The 24,030-nt window shown below is 37.5% G+C and overlaps 1 protein-coding gene across 10 annotated transcripts in view; it reads left to right on the top strand.

Annotated features, from left to right (window-relative positions):
• Wnk (Wnk kinase) overlaps positions 1 to 24,030 on the top strand; it is a 297,369-nt gene that overhangs the window by 42,532 nt on the left and 230,807 nt on the right. For all 10 annotated transcript variants that reach the window (XM_081766830.1, XM_081766829.1, XM_081766833.1 and 7 more), the window contains one exon: positions 19,328 to 19,500. In XM_081766830.1, coding sequence (XP_081622956.1) covers positions 19,328 to 19,500 — 173 coding nt within the window. The remainder of the gene's footprint in view (positions 1 to 19,327; positions 19,501 to 24,030) is intronic.

Consider the following 24,030-nt stretch of genomic DNA (forward strand, 5'->3'; position numbering starts at 1 on the left):
CATTTTCGACGTGGAAGCTTGTGGACAAAAATTTTCCTACCCGGACTTTACTTTGGGATTCACTTAAACATATCTTAATTAATCTAATTAGCTTTCTCGGTATTCCAAGTTCTGTAAGAACGTTGTATAATGTTTCTCTCCTAACCGAGTCGTAAGCCTTTCTAAAATCAATAAATAGTTGATGTACCGGGGTATTGTATTCCCACTTCTTTTCGAGTATTTGGCGAATGGTAAATATTTGGTCGATAGTTGATCGATTTCGTCTGAATCCGCACTGATAATCTCCAGTAATTTCATCTGCGTATGGGGTCAATCTTGCTAATAGAATATTTGAAAGGATTTTATAGGATGTTGACAGAAGAGAAATGCCTCGATAATTATTACAGTCAGTTTTGTCGCCTTTCTTGTGAATTGGAACAATGATTGACTCTTTCCACTCTTGTGGCAATTCTTCCTTGTTCCAGATAAGGAGAATGAGTTTGTGTATCTTGTTCCACAATTTTTCGCCTCCAGCTAAAATTAACTCAGTCGGAATTTCATCTACACCCGGAGATTTGTGTTTCTTTAATTTCTTTATAGCGGATTCCACTTCTATTCGATTGGGTTCTGGAATATACGGTTCTGCAGTGTGTATCTCCTTTTCTCCACGCACATTAGTTTTTGGCTGCGTGTTCAGCAAATCGTCAAAGAAATCTTTCCATCTATTTAAGATGTTATCCGTATCAGTGAGAACTGTTCCGTCAGATTTCTTTAAAATATAAGCACGAGGTTGATAGCCTGCCTTAAATTCAATGATCCCCTTATACATGTCCCGAATATTTTTATTTTTACTATTATCTTCAAGTTCCTTAATTTTAGCTTTCAAAAAATCCCGTTTCTTTGTTCTAAAAGTTTTGGAAGTTTCCCGCCTGATATCTGCGAAATTTTGTGTAGTTATTTCATTCGGATTTTGTAGCCAGCGTAATTTTGCCTGTTTTCTCTGCTCTGCTAGTTTAATGCATTCTTGGTCGAACCATGGTTTGTTCCTACGTATTTCCGCGTGTCCCAATTTTTCTATTGCTGAACTTTTAATGCTATCTCTAATTGCAATCCAAGTATCCTCAACACTAGTGCACTCCGAGTCTTCTAAAACCGAGAATCTATTCGAAACTTCAATCTGGTATTCCTCTCTTACCTGGCTCTCTTCTAATTTCTTTAAATTAAATCTCTCCGTTTTCGGACATTGAATATTACCTTTATTCAACGATAATCTCTCCCGTATTATCGCTGCTACCAGGTAGTGATCAGTGTCACAATCAGCCCCTCTAAACGACCGGACGTCAATTATGCTAGATTGTCTTCTTCTATCTACTAAAACGTGATCAATTTGATTATGTGTTTTTCCGTCTGGTGATGTCCAAGTGTATTTATGAACGTCGCGATGTGGGAATTTTGTACTCTTCACGATTAGGTTTTTGGATGTTGCAAAGTTCACGAGTCTAACACCGTTGTCATTACATTCCTTATGCAAACTTTCGTTCCCTATAATCGGTTTGAAAATATCCTCTCGTCCTACCTTCGCATTGAAATCCCCTAATAGAATCTTCATATGGTATTGCGGGAGTTGGTCAAATATCCGTTCCACTTCTTTTATATCGTCACCCTTAAAAATGATGAAGCAGGATTTCTAAAAGAATAGGAAGCCTTATTTTGCGCTCTTCCCACTAATTTGATGTAATTTGATATTTTATACTAGTATGACAAGGCTAGTACTTCTGTAAAATCTTAATTATAACAGTTTACATCAGAAGTAAGTGCTCTACCATTGGACAACTATGCTTTCTATCAATATTGCAGTTGCTAGGTCATACCACGCTTTTTATCGTTACGTGAGATTAGAGTAAAAATATCATGTCTGTGGGTTTTATGGGATTCTTCTCACCTTTTATTCCATCAGTTCTGTCCTTCACTTGCAAGTATCATTTGTCTCTTTTAACCAAGGACATTTCAACTAATTTCATTTCCACGTCTGGAGCCGAATATGTTGCCGCAGCCTCATAATTTCCGAGCAACTCACTAACATTTAGAATTTGCCCAGCAACTGGAGAGGTATTCAGGCATATCAGCTTTTGGCACAAAGATTTTCAGTTTTAATGAGTACTTACAAGATTCAATGTAAGAAATTAGATTTTAACCCTTTGACTCACTGGTTATGTTGTTTACATGCCAGGCTGTTTGGTTATTTACCAGTTGCAAAGTTAACAACACTATTATTATCTGAAAATAAACTCTCCGTCTTTATTGATAACATAAATTATGGCTATTACTGCATTCATCCCCCTTCTGGCCCTCAAATCCTATATTTGTGTGTTTATAACTACAAAACAGTAAAGAATATGTCGTTGGCTATTTGATAACGTGAAAGCGCTTGACGCGTGCTCTCCTACGTTCTGGTAGAAGTATTCGTGAAGGTATAAGCAATAAGAAAGCGACCGTAGCCTTAGACCACGTTTCCACTTTAAATCAATCTTGTAGCTGTCATAAAAAAAAAAAAAAAAAAAAATCTTGAAACCCTACCATATTTCACCGTGTACACATAGTCGTGTAAGGGTCATAAAACATTTTTTTCATCTTGCAAAGAGTCGAACAGTGTCCAACTTTCTGGGACGTCTTGCTTGCTACCTGCTATCGCCTTTCCGCTGACATAAAGGAAAAACAAGTTTCGCCGCTTCCGAAACAACGGATTCTTTTGGACAGGGAGGGGGAGTGCGCAAAAATACACGTTTTTAATGAGGAGGTTAATTATTTGTCCACTAAAGTGCGGTGCTGCAAGGGTAGTGATACCTTTCTTGTTTACAAGAAGTTGTAAAATCTAAACAGTAGATAGAAAGATTGGGTAGCAAGGTCTTTTTTATGACAACTACAAGATTCATGTAAAATGGAAACGTGGTCTTAGATTTTATTTTCCGCCAACCAGGGGTAAAAATGAGGGGGAACGCGAGGGGACGCTGTCCTTCCACCTCCAGAAATATGTATGGTGTCCTCCAGTTTCTTTAAAAAAAAAATACGATGGCAAAGATAGGCAGGGGAACGGCGTGACGTCATGCCGGAACCTATCGTTCCCCTACCTTTTCAGATCCACGTTTTCTCCTGCCACCAAATACGAATGAGTGAACAATTTTTATAGTTTGCACAGTGGTCGAAGTGAGACAGTATGCGGTGGTATGCCATACCGTCACTGGAGAGTAAATGCTAAATATCTATATATATATAAAAGAGAACGCACAAAATCCTTTGTCCGCTCATCACGCTAATACGGCTGAACCGATTTCTTTCATTTTTGGGGAGTTGTTAGGATTTGGACCCTAGATGGTTTTTATCATATCACTTTAATTTTCAATTACCAGTGTCTTGAGATAATTGACCAATCAGGTGTCCATACGTACAAAAAATCCTTTGTCCGCTCATCACGCTAATACGGCTGAACCGATTTCTTTCATTTTTGGGGGGTTGTTAGGATGTGGACCCTAGATGGTTTTTATCATATCACTTTAATTTTCAATTACCAGTGTCTTGAGATAATTGACCATTCAGGTGTCCATACGTACAAATCCTTTGTTATTAGTTCATCATAGGTATAAAAATAAACGTATTTATATGCAACCCGCATGACCCTGTGACTCGGCGGGTTAACATAACTGACAGGCGCTATAAATCCCTTGAAAGCGAAAAAGTAAAAATTATCTAAGTAACAAAGTTTATTGCGTTCCGGGATGACCGCAGCGAAGGGGGGGCGGGTTGGGGTGACCGCAGCGAAGCGGGGCGGGTTAACATAAATGACAGGCGATATAATGTTAACATTAGTGCAATCTTCTATGGTTTTTATCATATCACTTGAAAGCGAAAAAGTAAAAATTATCTAAGTAACAAAGTTTATTGCGTTCCGGGGTGACCGCAGCGAAGCGGGGTGAACGCTGCTAGTCTTCAATAAATCCACTTTTATACACAGTAATTGACGAATAGCTTTACACGTAAAAAGATTAGGTAGAAATAATTTCTAGGTTGACAACATCGACATTTTTGTTTTGTTTTTAAAATGACTTGTCTTCAAAGAAGTTCATCCAGTTTATATTTTGATGCACCATATTGAATTGTTTCTTATATATGTGTGTGTCTTCTTGCCTTAATGCATATACATATATATATTCAGAAATTTGTTAGCAGGAGCCCCCTCCGTAACTAAAGAGAAGCTATTTGGTCTTCAGTCATTATGTAAATAAAAATGAAATCTTTTAGGCAACATATCCTCACTGTACGAGTATTTCAACATTTATATAGCCGATACGTCGAATCAAAATTGCAATTAAAATATACCGCCTCTGGTTTTCCCCCCACTTCGAACACGGTTTCCCTATACATTCTTCATAGCTGTGTCTATTAAGGGGATACACTTATGGTAGCAGAGTTGCTGGCAACGGGATACGAAACTGTATCCTCCCATAGCGGAGAAAGAACACAACCCATTTATTTACGCCTGCTCATTTGTAAAATCGATAAAGTCTAATACTGTTACAAAAATAGCCGCATGAGATTATTGAAGACAAGCAGTGCGAATTGTAACCAGTATTTTCATATTGGCAGGGCAGCATCCAGTCAGCTTCAGAAGAAGTGACGATGATGATGAGAAAAAGCAATGTGCTAACCACACATTTCCTATTTCAAAACTGTTGCGTTAATCCTTTGAAGGCTTTGTGCCAGGGAGTTGGAAGTATTATTTTATTTTAATGAGGGCTATTCCAATGCAGATGGTGTTGTGGTGATACTGCCCATTAGTGAGCTGACCTTCGCTCCAACTAATCACTTCTTTACATTCAAAGGACCATGTTTCCAATTATCCAACTAGTGTATGTGCGTGGTTAGCACTCGGATTGCTAATAAGAATCAGCCGAGAATAGTCATCTTCTTTAAAGGTCAGTCACCCTAGGGTTCTTAAAGTCTGTTCACAGCTTACCGTACAGATTTATTAACCGACAACTATCTTTATAAAAAAACATAACACACTATCATCATTAAGATTTCAGATCTTTTTATTTCTTGTACGAAGAATTGGATATTCCCAAAGAAAACATTGAAATTTACTGAATAGTGGTACCAGATATAGCACAAAAACGTTGTGTTCTTCGCAGTCAACCTTAAACCCTTTCGGAACCAGGTGGCCAGTGCCATACATGGGTGTGACACTTATTTAATCCTCTCTTGTGTGAACACTAACATATCGAGAGGTTTTTGCTTTTTTCCATGCCAAATATGGTTGGAGCGTAGTTTATCCTGATTGATGATATTTTTTTTCTGGCTCGAATCTCTTTTTCAAATTCGAGCTCAAAGTAAAAAAAAATGAACATTTTCATATTTCCACTTTCCTTTTTTTCCCAACAGCTTCCTTCCTTTTAGAGAAATCTACTTAGGACTTGTCAGGTACATACCTTGCATGAATACCTAATTGTTGACACTAATTTGACCATCCCGCGACCAATGTTGCCAACTACGGAAATTAAAATTTTCGTATTTTTGAGTAGAAAAATTAGAAATTTTCGAATTTTTGAGTAGAAAAATTAGAAATTTTCGAAATTTGTTTAAAAATCCTTACCTATACGTACGAACGCATCTCAACTTACGCTTTCTGACATCAGTCCTTACTGAACAAGTACAGATCGTTACCATTGAGCAATTAGGGAGCACACGGAAAATTCCAATTTAGGTTTAACTCATGATTTTTTTACTTTTTTGTTTACCATAATCTATTTTCTTTAATTACAAGAAATCTCGACATACTTATAGGATATATTAGTAGTGTACCGAATTTTGTCTACCAGACAAACGCAAACTATGAAGAGATAGTTTACGTTTGTTTGGTAGCTGTATTTCCAGCCCTCGAATTTAATTTTCGGTTTTAGGTGAAAAATTTGTAAAAAAATTTCCATTTTCCCCTCTAATTTCCCTCTTGTTTGTCCAACACAGCGCAACATAAAATGATTCAATAGGATAATTAGTGAAGCTGCCGACCCTGCATAACTGTTGATTTTTGCTTCTGAGTCGAAAAAAGTGTAAAAATTTCGTGTGTACGATGAAAGAATTTTTCTCTCTTGTCTTTGTATGTTAGCCAATGACTTTCCGTTTTCACTGTGCGTTGTCGACACAACAAAGAATTTTTTGAGGCGACTTGGACCCATGTGGCAACAGTGGTGCTAACTCCAAAAAATCTTAAAATACGGTTAAGGATTTTTTTTTTGTAAATTTTTATTCCTACATTTCCCTACAGTTGACAACACTGCAATCAAACATGCCATAAAATTACCAAATCCTTCTTTTAAAAAACAAGGTGTCAGCATATCAATACCAAATAGTCTTTGAGCAATAAATGATGAACCGAAAATCTACGAAAACACCAAAAATGACCCGGGCCCGAAATAGTTAATCCTGATAGTCTTTTTCTCAGTTGCACCAGGACAATGCCGGTATGGTACTTTTAAAGAGGCTTCGGTGATATTCTTTTTTTTTTTTTATTGTTGAATACGCAGGCTGTAAATAGACAATGCTCACATAACTGCATATCGTTGATGAAAAAACTATCCCTCATTTACTGACAGGAAATAAAGGAAACAAAGAAGCAATCAGAGTTAAGAATAGAGAGAGTGGTATTATTTCTTCGTTTATTAACAATCCAAGCGTCCCTGTCTTATGTAATTTGTGTAATTTGTATTCATAGCCCAATGGAAAACGTGCTTGCTTTAGTTATCATGTAACTCTGTAGTCATATTTGTATCCATATTTATTATAGTAATCTTATACTACTGATTTCTAATTAGATAAAAAAAAATTAGAATTTTCGTTCAGATTGTTGAAAACGTACATTATCTAAGAACGATATACTAGGAAACGTAGTACGAATATGAAATAAAAGCAAGAATAGGAGCCGGGCTTGGGTTCGATTTCCGATGGAAGCTCGTGTAGTTGGAATCTCAGTCAAACTGTAACATATATCATATAGCCTGGATGGTGGAAAGGGAATGTCAAACTCCAAAACAAGTAGCGAAGAATAGGAGTGGGGAGAAAGAAGAAAATATTTTCTGGGTTTCTGAATAATTAGTTGAAACAAGCCATCAACATTTGTGTTTGTCCATTTTCGCTTATTCCACAATAGCTCCCGCGAAACGTATCAGATTTTAATTAAACTTTGTATATGCCTTCCTTCAACTTGCGGAAATAATCCTATTGAAATTATTATTTTTTAGTTACGCCCTTTAGGGTAAAGCAGACTGAATTATTGTAAAATCCACCGGGTAACGAATCCGGGACCACGTGCATCAAAGACGCACCCGCTAGAATTACCCTATTATTTGTGGTTGCAATCCATCAATAAAAGGAATAGAAGGGATAAAATTCACCTCGTGTTGCAATTTGTATGCGAAACAAGTTTCTAGTGCAAAACAATGTAAGAAGTATTCAAAAGCCTAGAGTATAATTTAAAGATATTCCGATCATATCCATAGCCAGTGCCGGATTTACATGTAAGCTATAGCTTAGGGGCCACTCTCTTGGAGGCCCAAAAAATTACAGAAAAGAATGGATGTACATTACCAAACTATGGGGCACAAAAAAAGATTATAAAATATACATAAACCGTAGGCCTGTTTTTTGTTGTGTAGACTCTTATGATGTAAGTAATAGGACCGTCTTGCTTGCCTGCACCTCCTGCTAGTTTACTCATTTCTGTACACAGAGTACCTACGTTCCTCATGGACTGGTTACACGGTAACGTGTAGCATGCAGCTGTACAGTGCAGTGGAGACAGTTTGTCATTGAAAAAATGAAGTGAAATTAAATTTTTCGGTTGACCGTTCCACGGTTATGCCCTGTAGGCTATGGAGACGGATGAGTAAATCAAGTATGTGATGATGGAAAATTTGGGGGGGGGAACGGAAGTACTCGAGAAAACTCACGGACATGATGTTGTTCACCAGACTGACTTGGTCGAGAATCGAGCCAGGGACCCCGCGCAGAAGAGGTAAACTCTGTGCCACTGACCCGACAGCTCAACATACAAAGGGCCTCATTATCTTCAATAGCTTAGAGTCTCATTCAATCTAAATCCGGTTCTGTCCATATCTTGAGGTTAAGTTGTGCCAGTAATGAAAAGCTTAATTTATCCCCTTCCTCTAATTAAAACAAAAAGTTTCATGATAATTTTCCGAAAAACAGTGTTCTGTTTTGATGCAATATGCCGTATTGTTTCTGTAAAGCCTCCCGATTCTCCCGAAGATTAGTGAAGAATAAAGTAATAGATTTTCCCTCTCTCTGCCCCCTGATTTTTAATTTAAAAAATCACTATAACTTTTGTAAAATTCGTTCGATTTCGACAGTAACATATTTTCCTTGAGGCTTTTCCATAATGTCCATTGCTTGGGATTAAATTTAGTTAAGAATAAGCGGTGAATTTAACCTCATGTGGGATGCATCACGAGCATGAAGACCACCGGGGACATGTCCTCCCCAATATTTGTAAAACGGTTTCGCTCCCTACCCCAATATTTCAAGTACTTAGGTTAACTGTGGGCGAAAAGAGGCTCAACCACGTAACAGTTTGCTATGTACTCAAAACAATGTTAGACGAAGTAGATATAAAAATGTAATACGAAAGGTGTAAAAAAAAAAAGTAGGTTTTTGATCCTATAAAGGTGAAGGTGGAGTAAACTGTAAAATAATAAACTGTTTTTGTTTAGATAGCGAGCAGAAAAGCGAGTTTAGTTTAGCTAAAAAATGAACAAATTTTTTAACTATACATCGTTGAGCCTAATTTGCATTAGTTGTAGGTAGGCTTGTTGGCCTAAAACCTGTTTTCAAAATTATTGCCTGAGTATTCATTTCACATTAACTTTTATCATTGTTTTGTTTTTGACATACACTTGGTATCGTTCAAGTTTAACTAGTAAAACAAGGTCGAATTTTAGTGTTTGAATAAATGAACAAACTCGAAAGTTTTTTTTTTTTTTTTTTAAGTACCACATTTTCCAAAAAAAAATACGCTATCAAAGGTAAAAATAAAACACAAAAATTAAGTTTTTGTTTCCTTTTTTTTAAGTAAAAAATGCTTTAAAATTCAATGTTCGAAGACTGTTTTTTTTTTTTTTTTTTTTTAATTTTCCGGGGAAGGACCCCCGCATTGCTGGGTCTATTGCATGTACCAAGTCCTCCCGGTATTCTGTCCCTCCCGAAGTTTATGTGCTCGCCAATGCGATGGATTATCCTCACCGTTATGTGAAAAATGTTCCACGATATATGTAATAAAGAATATTATACGTATTTCGTGCAATATGACTCATAGTTTTTGATGCTTCACAATTATTCCCACTACTTGGATTTGTCAGTGAGAACGACAGAGTGAAGTTCTCTTTCGCTTTCCTTAGGTTTTAAAATGTGATGGTACTTAAAAACATATTTAATGTTGAGATAGGGAAATCGAAGTATCCGTGACACATTCACATCTGCATATCGAAGACTGATACTATGTGACAATTATGGCACTCTTTGGTGCTACACAGAGGCCGCAGTGGCTCAGTGGTAGAGCGTTCACGGTGCATGGAGTCTGGTTCGATCCTAGTTCGTGCGAAGTGAGCTTTATATTAGACAAACACCGTGTGTGTGTGGGAAGGGGGGTTCACAGAGTTCTTCCGTTTCATCCCACTTCCTTCATTCGCCATTTCCTTCATTTCTTATCACTGTCATCTTTAGCCTAACCGGTATAACTGTGGGGCGTAAAACTTAAATATTTCATTTCGTTTTGTTTGGTCTACAGAGTTATGACCGCCAAATGTGGTTGTACTGGCTGTTGCGTAGCGATCACGCTAGCTCCCTATTTCATAATTAAGTTCAATTGAAGTGACTCTTTACTTTCTCATACCAGAAGCTGAAATTGAGGGCTCGCTCGCTAAAGGTTCGTGGAATATCTGTTTTTAGAAATATTATGTTAGAAGTATTGGCGACACGATATCCAAAACCTAAGAACTATTTCATATGATTTTTACCAGCAATATTTTTCTGGTTTGATTCTCTTCCGTGAAAAAATATCTAGTCATATTTCTCTATTTATTCAGTTTAAAGATCGTCACTAGTTTGCTTAGTAAACTATTTAACGTATTTTTAAGTTATTTGCACCTCTTAAATGTGTTAGCTTAAGCAATGAAGAAATTAGAACTTGTTCACAAACATGAAAGTGAAAATGTGTGTGACATGACTTTCGTGTCCTAGCACGAATCTCACTATTTTGCAGTGTTTTGATGAAGGAAACCGATTGAAAACCAACATGTTGTATGTTATCAGTTGTTCGATGTACAAACATCTGACTCATGTGTCGTGTGTACTTTCTTTAGCTGTTTGTGGAGACGTCTCATTGTGTGCTTCTGTCAGTTCACGTGCTTGCTCCACTGACTCAGTGTTTTCTATCATAAGCGCTCTGATAAATCCTTAGTAAACACTGATCGGCCTTCTACAGTTGAATGTTATATGAAAATAAAATTCTTCGATCGACATCCACTGATTACTATAGAAGCAAGTTGAAACATCTGACCTCCAGTCAGACGCGCACCCAGAAATTTTTGTTAGGACGGGTTCAGGCTTTAGGGGGGTCCAATACGACAATCCACTACGTCTATGCAGTATTGAACGGATATTGTGTAGTCGAAAAGACGATAAGTAACTCTAAAAATACTTCCACCTATTTTTTTTAATAAGAGAAAGAGTACAGATGAAGTGTAAGATCAAATTTTCATGCTACGTAAATCATTTGCCTGTATAGATTTCTTAAGAAATCAGAAATATATGTTAGAGAATGTTTTTTAGGGACCCGGACTCATGGACCACTCGTGGGTACGCCCTTGCCTCCAGTATTCCTTGATTAACAGACACATTTGTACTTGTGGAAGTTGCACACATTTTAAACAGAATCTCGTGTATTTTTTTTTTCTTTCGAACATCTTTTAATATTTCAGTGAAGTACTTTGCGTCTTGACCTTCCCTCTTTCACAAATTGGCAGTCAATCGGTAGATGTCGGTACGGATGCAAATACCCTCACGTATGAAGATTTTTAGTACGGATGGCCACAAAGTTCAGTTTCCAAAAGCGGTTCCAGACCTGGATCCGAAAACCCCCAAAGACCCGTAAAGGAGGCACAAAGTTCACCTTCAAACCACTGCAGTGGCGTAGCACACTTTTGCGCCCCCCCCCCCCGCAAAGTATAGAGAAGGGGCCCTAGTTGTAAAGCCGATAGAAGTAAGGTTGAAGTTCTACTTCTTTAAATCTTTATTCATCGCAAGATTTCGGGGCCCCCTATACCTCGGGGCCCCCCCGCACTGCGGGGGTTGCGGGGGCAGCTGCTACGCCACTGAACCACTGCTAAGAGGACCACGCGCTTGTGCCCTCCCCGTCCAGGCCCGCTTATGCCCCCCAGAAAAAAATTTTGGTCCACCAGTGGGTGTTTAGCCAAATGACTTTGCAGTTTGCCTGTTTAGCCAAATGAGACAAGCGGCCGCTGTCTGGGTGCCTGCCTGTCGCTTCCACCATTTCGTCTAGAACACTGTTCACAGCCTGCCAGCAGCTCGGGTTTAGCGTAGGGATGGTCACAAAGATCCGGTTCCCGTCGGTTTTCAGAACCGGTTCCGGACCTGGGTCCGAAAACCAGGTTCCGAAATCTGATCCATTCAGAGCCGAAAACCGGTTCTGGCCATCCCTAATTCTTAATTCGGTGTTGATGGTTGATAGTTGTGGATATTAATGAAAAGGATTGTTTCGTGATCAAAGTTCTATAACTTAATGTTTCGCGGAATATGTTTTCAAAATCTGCAATAAAAACGAAGTGTTAATGTGATTTCAAGTGAATTTGTTTCAGGTGGTTTACTCTCCAAGAACCTTTATCTTCATTTCACATTTCGCGTTCTGAATGAAGATACTTACGTTTCATGGGTAATGAAATATGAAAGTTATTTGTTCTAAATTAACTGGCATGCATTTTTATTAACCCCCCTCTTTTTTCTTTGTTTCTTCCCTTGTCTTTTGAACGCATGCGTCATACAATCTCTATTAATTCCGTAATTTATGTTCGCATAAATTTTATTTAACGTAGTTCACTTGCAATAGGAAAATATCATTCTATTTAATATTGAGATTGAATGTTACACGGGCGTCAATCCCACTGGGGGTGTGCCCCTACAAAATTTTTAGAACTGTTGTTGTCCCCCCAATATTTCGAGTATCTTAGGTCAACCATGACCCAAAAGAGGCTCAACCGTGTAGCAGTTTGCTATGTTCACAAAACAGTGTTAGCCAAAGTAGATATAAGAAAAGTAGTATAAAGTTTGTTTCCAATTGTGAAAAAAGGTAGGCAGTTTTTAGCCCTATGAAGAACTATAAAGTAACAAACTATTTTTGTTTAGATACAAAGCATTAAAGCAAGCTTAGTTTAGCTGAATAAACATAATTTTCAACTAATTTTTTATACTAGTACTAGCTGAACCTGCACTCCCTACACAGCGCATCATTCGTATATGAGCATAAATCTCCTTCTCATTCCTCACTACATACGTACATGTCCCTTTATAGACACAAGTGAAAGACGTCTTCATAAAAAAAAAAATAATAAATAAAATAAAATAAAAATAATAAAAATAAAAAAAAATCGGCAAGGGACATCATAAAGGGGAAATTTTTTCGATTATTTTTTCTCAATATCTCGCACCGTTTGCAAGATTTGAGCCTACTTCCGGTTGAAGTTCCTATTTCATGTATGACCAGTGTTTTCTTTCTTCTTGTGTGCAGTATGTAATAAGCAAATACATTACGTATACAATTAATTATGTCAGTTATATATGGTGTTCATTGGGCAAACTACTCAAAAAATAAAGATTTATCTTAGACTCGAGAAATGCTTATCCTTCCTTTTTCATTATTATTTGGTCATGAAACAAACGCCTGAGACATATACAACCCCAATATACAACAGTGTGGTGTTGGAATGTATAACGCATAGAATATGATGCTTTAGTTTTTTTTTTTTTTTAATTTCAACGGTTCCAGTGTAGCCTAAAAATGTAATAAAGAAATAATGAACATGTTTTTTTTAATGTATTCAATTAGAGCTGGACAATCTACGCAAAATTCCCAATCGATCAGTGAAAACGTCATCTTTCTAGAGCCTGTAGTTTCCGAGATTTCATTGTCGAAAGGATTGACCACAAACATATAAACGTCCTCAACATATAGTTTAAAAGTACCCGGAAGATGGCAGCACAATTCACCTGTATTGATTTTAGAGAAGGCTTATTAAAATACAAAGACTTTGAAAAATAATTTTATATCATAAACTTTATGAAAGAGAGAGAGTTAACTAATTTAGACTATTTAAAGTACAAATACTTAAAATGTTTGTCTCTGTTAAACGTGAAATCACATAAGCGTACATGAAAGATTTGAAAGCAAAGTTGTAGGTTGGAGCTCAGGCGCTTTTAATTGCTATTATAGCATTTTAATAGGTAGATACATTGTTGAGCCTCATTTACGTTAGTTGTAGCCTTGTAGGCTTAAAACTTGTTTCCAAAACTGTATTGCTTCCGAGTATTCACTTCACACTACCTTTTATTATTTTGTTTTTGATATATACTTGGTATCATTTAAGCTTAACTAAAATTGTAAGATAGAGCTTAATTTTACTGTTTGAATAAACACACTGTAAAGTGTGCATGTTTTTAGCAGGGTTGCCAAAAAAGATTTTTCTTAAAAAACAAAAAAACTTTTTTGCTTTACAAACAATTTTTTTTGGGGGGGGGTTAAATAATTTGCTGTATGTATTTATATTACATACGGACAGAAATAAGTTTGTTTTACGTCGGCGTTATTATGCAACAACGGGGTTGTGCTAGAAGGGGTCACCTAAGCTTAAGGAGAATCCGAACTGCATCTTGGCTTGCAACCGAGAGAAATTGTTCTTCATTTGGACTCAAAACCGGGACTAATTGGCCACAAATGCGATACGTCGGCCGACTCACTCACGAATGACTCCTGATAAAAGTACGTTGTACTGAGCTTGACATGCTTGTTAATATAATTCTCAAGAGTCATTTCAGAAGGGGGGAATAAATGCACAAGTAAAGTTATTATACAGAATTATATACAGGGTTTTTCAAAACAACACCGACGTTTGGGAGGAACTCCGAAAGGAAGCATTTGTGCACCCAGGTTGGTCTATACTTTTTGTCTTATAAGGAATCACCTCCCAAACGTTGTCGTTGTTGTTTTGAAACACCCTGCATAAATTGGGGAATTCCCGCCTTAATGATCGGGAAAATCCTGATAAGGTCAAGTATTATAATCTAAAACTGAGGTATTAGATTACAAATTTAGTATGTAGATATCATTCAATAAAATTAAAACAAAGTCCAATCCAAGCTAATGTTGGAAGCTACATAATGTTTTGCCAATTTCTACCAATATATTTAAGCAACCTTGGCTTCTTTATAAAACAACAGGCATTCTGGCAAGCGGAAATATACAACTTGGTCTCGTTTCGTATGCTTAGGCTTAACACCCTTATGCAATACCGAGGTTATCAAGGAGAAGACTTTTGCTTAAAGTGACATCCGAACTGCTGCTTTGTTTACACTTGAATGAAGGGTTGGGGTCGACCAAGAATTGAACATGGAACGACTTGGTAAAAAGGTCGAAAGGAGATAAAACTTATGAAGATGGTTTGACATGTGGAAACGTCACCATGAAGTTCACACGATTTCAAACATTTTTCGTTTCTTTTTGGGGGGGGGGGGATTAAACCAGTTGTTAAAAAAAACAGCTGGTTTAAATCATGGTTTAAAACAGTCAACCCTTGTTTTTACTATCACATTTTCTGTTTTTAAGGGAAACTATCAGAGGTAGAAGTACAGTAATACAAGTTTTTTAAAGTTTTTGTTTGTTTTTAAAGTGAAAAATGCTTTAAAATACTTTGTAGGAAGACTTTAGTTTTCTGGGGAGGACTCCGGACCACCCCCTTTCCTGGAGGATTCCGTAAACTCCAGCCTCCCGGGAGTCTACCCCCCACAAAGTTTTAGTGCTGCTGACGCCAGTGGAATGTTATTTGTGTACAATGAAGTTCACAAAACTATAAAGGAGGAGGTACTTAGTGTGTTAAAGATCGAATATTCGTTATTCGAATATTAATGATTATTCGTATATTTGAATAACAGAAAAATATTCGAATAGTTTTAACAGCACTAGTACAGTTATTTTAAAAGTATTATTGAAATCATCATCATCATAAAACAAAGTATATGCTGCATTTGTTACCCGATTTCTGCGGATGCATTATTCTATATCCGCGGAGACCTGTCGATTTGTAGAGAGCATCATACAAGGTCTTTCATAATGAACATTGGGGATTTAAGGCTTTGTAGTAGTATTTATTACAATTAACTTACAATTATAAATAATACATCAAATGAGAGAGCAACTCAGTTTTGTACGCACGCATTCGCATGCACTGTTTCCTCTGCCTGCCGTTAGAAAGCGCTAGTAGCAGAAAATGGCGACTAGTAAGCAGAAGGCTTTTTGTGTTTTACATTTTGCAAAGACTGAATCTGTAGTTCCAGCGCAACGTGCTTTCTGTATTAAGTTCAATTGCAATCCACCAAGTGATTATAACATCCGTAGATGGTGATCATAACATCAGTTTGTAAACACCGGCTGTCTGTGCAAAGCGAAGAGTACAGGATGACAAAAAGAGTCACTGAAGACTGTGTTGAGTGAGTCTTTCCCAAGAAATCAATTCGGAATGCTAGTCGTGAGTGAGCAATTGCAGTGACGTCTGTATGGAGATTTTTTTAAAGGAGACCCTTACAGCTACGTCCGTATAGTTTGCAGTTGCTACAAGCTCTAAAACCTACAGACTACAGTTTGTGTCAACTTTGCACATGAAATAATGCTGCATGACGATGAAGATCTTCTGGATCGTGTAGTCTTCAGTGAAGAATCCACATTTCATCTAAGTGTCTATATGAAACTCGTAATATTCTCGTCTGAGGGTCAACAAATCCCCACGAGACGGTCACAACGAGACTTCTCTAAATTAAATGTTTTGTATCATATCCCGACGGAAAGAATATGGGCCTTTCTTTTTCATTGAAGCACCTGTAATTGGTGATTATTATCTTGATGCGCTAGAACTACTTTCGTCAATTGGAAGAAGGTGAACTGAGAACTTGATTTGACAGGAAGACGGCGCGCCGCCTCATTGGCATAACGAAGTATGCGATTAGTTAAACGATCTTGTACCCGACCACTGTATTGACCACAAGGGGCCGAATGACAGAGCTGATTTCGAACGATCTCCACGTTCACCAGATCTGACGCTATGCGATTTTTACCTTTAGAAATTCATAAAGTATCATGTATATCTGCGTCCGCTGCCAAGAAAGAGCATTGAAGCAATTGTTGCAACAATTACTCGAAACACACTAATCAGGTTTGGAAAGAACCCGCCTACCCTCCCGATTCGATGTGTGCCGTCTGACGAATGGTTCTCACATCGAAAACTGTTTGAGTTGTTCTTTCATTTGATGTATTATTTATAATTGTACGTTAAATGTAATAAATACTACAAAGCCTTAAAACTCCAAGATTCATTTTGAAACACCTGTAATAGACAGCCGATTGTAAGGCCTATCGGTCGTGGGTTCAAATTCCACACATGGCATCTTATCTCTGATCATTCATTATCTTCCTCATCGTCAACTTTAACCTAAAGGATAGAGTCGTGAAAGCAAATCTAAAAACAAATGATTAAATGACCCTCAGCAAGCATTAAATTAACTAAACGCTTTTCGTTTACTACTTTTTCTTTTCTTTCTTTCTTTCTTTTTTTTTTTTTTTGCGGGGGTGGTGGTGGTGGGAGTCAAACAAATCAGTTGTAACAAAGAATATAATAATTTTGAAAAGTAAAGTGTTACTCACGAAATGTTATGAATTAACCAATGTTACTTCAGTTAATTTCATGTATTGCAAAATTGAAGATTCCCGACACTTATGATCATAAAGAATAAAGTTTGACTTTTTACCCAAACTTCTAGCCTATAAGAAAAAAATTTTATTTGGGTATTTGTTTCCCTTAATTAATCTTCCTTGTTTCCCATTTCTCTCTTCCAAACTTCATTCTTACGTTTATTGAAAACATTTCGGTCATCTTCAGTAGGTGCCTTATTTTAAGTTCTCTTTGTTTGTTTAGTTTTATGTTGAATCCATACTTCGTGTTGTCCAGTAATTTTGGCAGTGGGTTGAGCCCTAAGCAAAATAGTAGCAGGCTTAAGCTATCTTCTTGGAAAATTCTTGTCCTGGTTCTGAGGGCTGAAGGCTGCTTTTCGTTTCAGAAGTCACTGGCAATCTACTTAACAATTCAATCCGCTATAAAACTATAAGTGATTGATTCCAAGAGGAGGACGCAAACCACCGCGGGTTACCTTTTAACGACTTATCGTCCACTAGTAGTCTGCGAGCGACCCGTTGGCTGCCCTTGCCATAGATAATTTTGTAGGAAGTTTAGGTACTGACAGGAAATATTCATATACATGTGAAACCTATGCAAATCGAATGTGAACTTAAACTTCTTTGATTGAATTTCTAGTGCAAGTGTGCTGTATTAATTTCGAGGTAATTTTGTTGTTTGGTAACCGGCAAGTATAATTTAGTGCTGTCAACGGCTCGAGTGGCTCGGCTCACGGCTCAGTCACTACCGAGCCGAGCCAACGGTTCACCAAACCGAGCCGACCCGAGCCCTCGGCTCATTTGGGCCAAAACTAGCCGAGCTAATGGCTCATTGCAACCTGAGCCGGCTCGAGCCGATGACTCAGGTAAACCGAGCCGAACTGAGCCGGTGGCTCAGGGCTCGATCCGAGCCCGTTGGGTGCAACATCGTGCTGATTAACAACAAAGAAAAAAAATACAAGTTCACTTAGAAATACTTTTTCAGTTATTGATAAATAGCTGGAAGTAATAAAACAAACCAAGTCTAGATAAACACAAAGGGTGCCTTTAAAAAAAACTACATAGATGCTGTTACACGACGTTAACAATAATAGTTGTAGGCGTACTCGAACTGTTTCTTGACTAATATTTACAACAGAAATCCAACTAGTGCCCACTGATTTACGAGATTGCTTAACAAACTAAAATATAAAACATTCTGTTTGTCTTCACGTAATCCAACTTCGAAAATTTGACTTTTGTTTTAACATTTCGTAGCACGTAGTTAACAACTTTTATCTAGTATTATCAACGGCTCGGCTCACGGCTCAGTCACCACCTAGCCGAGCCAACAGCTCACCCAACTGAGCCGGCTCGAGCCCTCGGCTCATTTGGGCCGAACCGATCCGAGCCGATGGCTCACCCGAACCGATCCGATGATTCACCTGAGCCGAGCCGAACCGGTTGACATCACTAGTATAACTGGTGAGCGGTGATTGAATAGTCCACATATACGAGGGTTGATCAATAAAGAATGATCATAAATGAATAAAACATAAATAGTCCCCATTACATGCAGTACACTCGTCCCAACGTTTTTGCCAGTCATCAAAGACATGCTGGAAGCCATTTTTAGACAGATCATTCAAAATCGCCTCCGCAGCTTTCACCACTGCTCCTGAAAATGCGAAACGCCGTCCCCGGAGGTGTTTCTTCAAAGTTGAAGAAAGATAGAAATTATAAGGGGCTAAATCAGGGCTATATGGATGATATACACAAGGAACGTTGATCTTTGCAAGATAGTCAACATAATTTGTGTACCGTTTTTCGCCTGCCACTTCCATGTTGTCTTATGCAAGACTAAAACTACGTGTGCTTCAACGGCTGCCAAGGTTACATTCTTGACGTCATGGCCTTTAAACTTGCTCAATCTATTCGTCACTTCTTCCACTACAGATGGGTGTTTCGTTTTCTGTGCCTTGCTGTTGTATTCACTCGTAAACACTGATGATCATACATATATACATATATAGTTTCATTTTTATTGAAAATGGTCTTAAATTGATATCGACTGCATACACTGAACTTCTGTTAACATAAAATAACCACCTAAGTAGGGGCAATATGCAGTTCGTGCTCTATATTTGTCTTTAACGTGTCATATCTTTTTCATTAAAAAAAAAAAAAAAAAGTTGGGGCAAAATATCCGTTGATGCATTTTCCCTTGAGTGCACGAAAAGTGTGTTTGAATTGACCGATGTAGTAATCCGTGCAATGTTTCCTTTTGAATTGCAGGAGAAGAAATTGAACAAGAGTGAGCGTTTGAGGTTTCGAGAAGAAGCAGAGATGCTGAAGGGTCTGCAACACCCGAACATAGTTCGCTTCTACGACTACTGGGAAGTCACTCTCACCAAACGAAAGTACATCGTTCTTGTCACGGAACTCATGACATCTGGAACGCTGAAAACGTAAGTATATTATCTCTTTTCTTTTTGCTCCTCTGGTAACAGGACTGGTCATAAGGGAGGCGTGTGTAAAATATCATATGTTCTAAGTTTCCTTCATTCAGTTGTAAGTTTACGACAGCGACAGAATAATCGTAACTTTTCTAGACATTCAATTAAATAGAATTGAATTTTTTTAAAAAGCGTACATTTACGTTTTTCCTAAATACTTTCGGTGACGAGACAATTGATGATAAAGGAATGTAGAGTTTTAGCTATTTTGATAAAAACTGAATTGACAGCAGTATTGATGACCGTTAGGAAGGTAGAATTCTCTCAGAGGCTTGTCTGATGGCTCATTGCATCTGTGGATGGTTCTGGTAGTAATAATTTAATTACATGAATGCCCAACTAAGGTTGTAGTTTCTAGTACGTCAGTTCTAGAACACAAATTTCATCCGAAATTTTTCTTTGTTCCTCATCGAATTTCGAACCTCTACGGAAATTAAGAGTTGATATATGAAGATGCACCATATAATTATATGTTTCGTTATGCAGGTAATTACAATAAAGGGGAAAACTCATGTCTCCATACAGATACAGTTCCATTGTTCTCTTTGTGCAGCCGGGCAATGTGACAGGTGGTATTCTTATTTATGGAAGACTCGTAACAATACGTCTGTCGGAATTTGATCTCAAAGTACATCAGCTTCCTTTAAGTGGTAAATATCACGAATATTACATGTTAAACCTAGCCTTTTGGATATTTCTAGAGAACATTTCTTTGGGATGAGATCTGGTAACCTCGGTGGCCGGAACGCGTCTGTCAATGCTATAGCCAGGATACAGTTCATCTAGCCATCATCTTCCGTAATGAGATTTTGGCCCGTCGTGCTGAAAGAATGGATAACATGTGCATTCTTGTTTAGGATGGACATTAGGATGTAATTCAGCAGCATCGGCGACTTTTAGATCAGTGTCGTAAGCGAAGGAAGAAGGACGATAATTAACTTCTACGTTCACATAGAAAATGACTTCATCGAAGAAGAGAATACTATTAGAGGAATTGCTGTAATTGTTGTGCATTTGAACGTATCATTCGCAAAATTCTTTTAAACATTGGGTTGTCACATTATATTGCAAGTATATGCTCTTTGTGTAAGATTTACTAATAGTGCATATTGCGAGAAGCTGTTCTTCAGCTGATGTTGAGTTCTGTATAGAGGCGTTGGTTGCCTCTCGATGGTAGCATGTGGTTCGGATCCCACATGTTTCACATAGCTTTAGTGCTCAAAAGTGGAGCTAAGCTTCAAAACAGTCAGTGAAATTTATGTAAACAACAATGAGAAGTCTGTTTAGAAAAAAAAAATCTGTATTGGTTGTTTGGGTGGGGAATGGGTTTTTGATTTCCCTATTGCAGGTGCTCATCCGCTCGTTCTTCACTTCTTTTAAAATATTACGGAAATCGAAAAAAAAAAAACAAAAAAAAAAACAACAACAACAACATAATATTAAAGATTCTGTTTATAATTATTTAGAAAGTACTAAATACCACTTACTAGTTAGTAAACTAATGAGTGTTTTTCAAATGGTCTTCATTTCTCCTACTTTCGTTCAAACGTATGACATCACAGTCGTAGAAGACGTATTATTTCCTAATGGGAGATGTATCGACAAGAAAAGATATTCAACTTCCTCTTTCTCACCTCAACCATAGTTTGGTCGGCAACATGAAAATTTTAGAGCTTTTTTTTTTTTTTTCTCCCTTGGGAAAGCTGCTTATACTTTGATAAGGCCTCTTCGTAACTGCAGCTAGATATTCTATCCTTGGTCTTTCTCTTCCTAATTTTCCTCCTGCTTTTCCCTCTATCAACACAGTAACCCAATCGGAGTACCGAATAAGATGGCCAAGCATGCTGTTTCTTCTTTTTCGTATTATCTTCATGATCTGTCGTCCTTCAGTAGTTTCCTTTAGTACGTCTTCATTCCTTTTCCTTTGATCCATGATATGCGCAGCATTCTGCGCCAACACCACATTTCAAATGCTTTCAGCTTGGATATTTCAGCTTTTCTCAATGTCCACGTCTCTGATCCGTAAAGCGCAACGCTTCATACCAAGGTCTTAATAAATGGTTTTCGAACGTCCAACTACACATTTCTTGTTGTTAGCAGTTCTCTTTTCCTATTGAATGCTTGTTTAGCCTGCTCTATTCTTACGTCTTTTTCACTTCCGACCGAGGATATTAGATTTCCTAAATAAGTAAACGACTTAACGTCTTCGACTTTCTCTGCCTCTAGCCATACGTTCGTCCCTTCCTTTGCTACTCTTGTGCATTTCATCACTTTGGTTTTCGTCTTACTTATCCTCATTTTGCATGTTCTTTTCTAGTTGATTGTTCAAGGTTGTAAGTCCATTTCGTTTTCCGCTATCAGTACAGTGTCATCAGCAGACCTTATTGTGCTGAAAACCTGGCCATTTGCTTTCAGGCCTTTGTCATTTGTATCAAAGAATTCTTTCGTAGCCTCTTCTATATAGATATTGAACAGCAGAGGTAAAAGTGTACATCCTTGCCTTACTCGTTTCCTTATTCTTGCTTTCTTCTGATCTATTCGTATAAAAAGCTTATTCCACTTACTACTGTTTAATTACTCGGATAAATTCTACTCTCCCCGGTGGTCTGGTGGCTAGTGCACACGCTTTTGGTATTTAAGGCCCTGGGTTCGATTTCCAGTGGGGAAAGTGCTGAAATTTGAACGCATTACGATGGTTGATTCCCCCTTAAACTGTAATCTATGTCTCATAAAGCTTCGGTGCTGAACTCCAATTCAGTCAGCCGCACATACTTTAGTATTACTTCTTGACAGTGCAATATTTCAGTTAAAAATCTTAAAAAATGAGGACGGAAGTAGTGAGCACTGTTATAAAGAAAAGTCTCTCATGGTTATATTGTTAGCGCAAACACTTTTGCTCGGAAGACTTGAGTTTGATTCTCGGTGGAAGCTTATGTAGTTTGAATCTTACGTTAAACTGTAGGTCCGCTGAATGAAACGCTAAACTTGAAATCAACCAAGCAACTTGATGAGACTTACCGACTTGTTTCTAAAGCATTTGACATACGTTTTGTATGCTGCCAAGGCGAATTGCAAACACGAAAGAAGCAGTGAACGAATTTCAAGTGAAAGGAAGAGGAAGTTAGTTAGAATTAGCAATGTAACCTTCTTCGTTGTGATCAAAGAACCAAGTCTTTATGTTCCGTTTACACAGACTTCTTTTGTTTCACCTTCCGACACCTCTGGCATTCGTCCATTCCCCAGAAACAAATTACCTTGGCAGCCGTTTGCAACAGAAGCAATGCCTCAATTTAGACGGAAAAAAAATCTCTTTGTAATTCGGCCAACGTTGTGTGGTGGGGTAAATTCTGTAGTATGGATACCGAGTCAGATGGGTATGTAACATTTTCTTGTTCAATAAGTTAACTTACGTCACTTCCGTGAGAGGAAGAGCTTTGAGCATTGACAGATGTCATGTCCTTTGTTTATATTTTGGTTGGTTGTTTACTTGTACTACTAACCCTTTACGAAATTCGTGATTGTGCTTGACGTAATGATAAAAGGACATTTTGTTGCAAAAAGTGAATGTGGACAATTGCATAAAAAGCAGTTAAAATATTAATTTCAGACTTTCAGACGCCGTTACATTTATCTTCAACGAACTTAAAAAGTTCGTTATTGAATTTGTGTCTGTCTGTGTGTGTGTCTGTTGTTTGCGGATTTTTCAATTTTAAGTCCTTCATTCGATAGAGCAACAAATACTATCTGGAAGAAGTGATGGAATTTTTCGCATCACTCGTACCATTCCCGAGATTTTGGCTAAAAAGTTTCGAATTTCGGGAGATTTAAGGAGCTATATCTCGGGAACCGTAAGTCATAGAGAGATGATATTTTGCGAATTTTCAAATTTTGAGCATGTGTCTTCGTAAAACAATATACCGTAGAACGTTTTAACAGAACTTCTAAACAAAACAGGTGGAAAAAATCTTGTACTCAGAGATAATTATAAATGGATAGATATATTACAAGAATTGTTTAATGAGTATAATAATAAAGTACATAGAACAATTGGTATAAAGCCTGTAGAAATTAATAAGGGAAATGAATTCTTTTGAGGTTCGTTCTGGAAATGCTCTTGGAGCATTCTCAACTGGTTATTTTTGAAATTCAGCACTTTAAATTTTTTTGTAGTTCATGTGTACTATAATAGTGTAGTATTGTTCTAACCCTTCACAACGGGCATTCCAATTAATCTTGTTGTGTATTATTTAGGTTTAGCATCATGTTTTTATGTTTCTCATCGATGATGTATCATGGGTCATGTTAACAGTTTCATTCCATACTAGATTGGTCTACTGTTTTTAATTCACTGTCTTTCGTAAATAATGACTATCAACGAAACGAATTATTTTTGTGTAATTACTTTGAATATCTAGTGTAATTTATTTCCAGAAATATTAAATTTCGTATCCAGTTTGATGTGTTTAACGAAAGATTCTGCGA

Source organism: Thermobia domestica, chromosome 7, assembly GCF_964235325.1.
Source record: "Thermobia domestica chromosome 7, izTheDome1.hap1.1, whole genome shotgun sequence".
NCBI lineage: Eukaryota > Metazoa > Arthropoda > Insecta > Zygentoma > Lepismatidae > Thermobia > Thermobia domestica.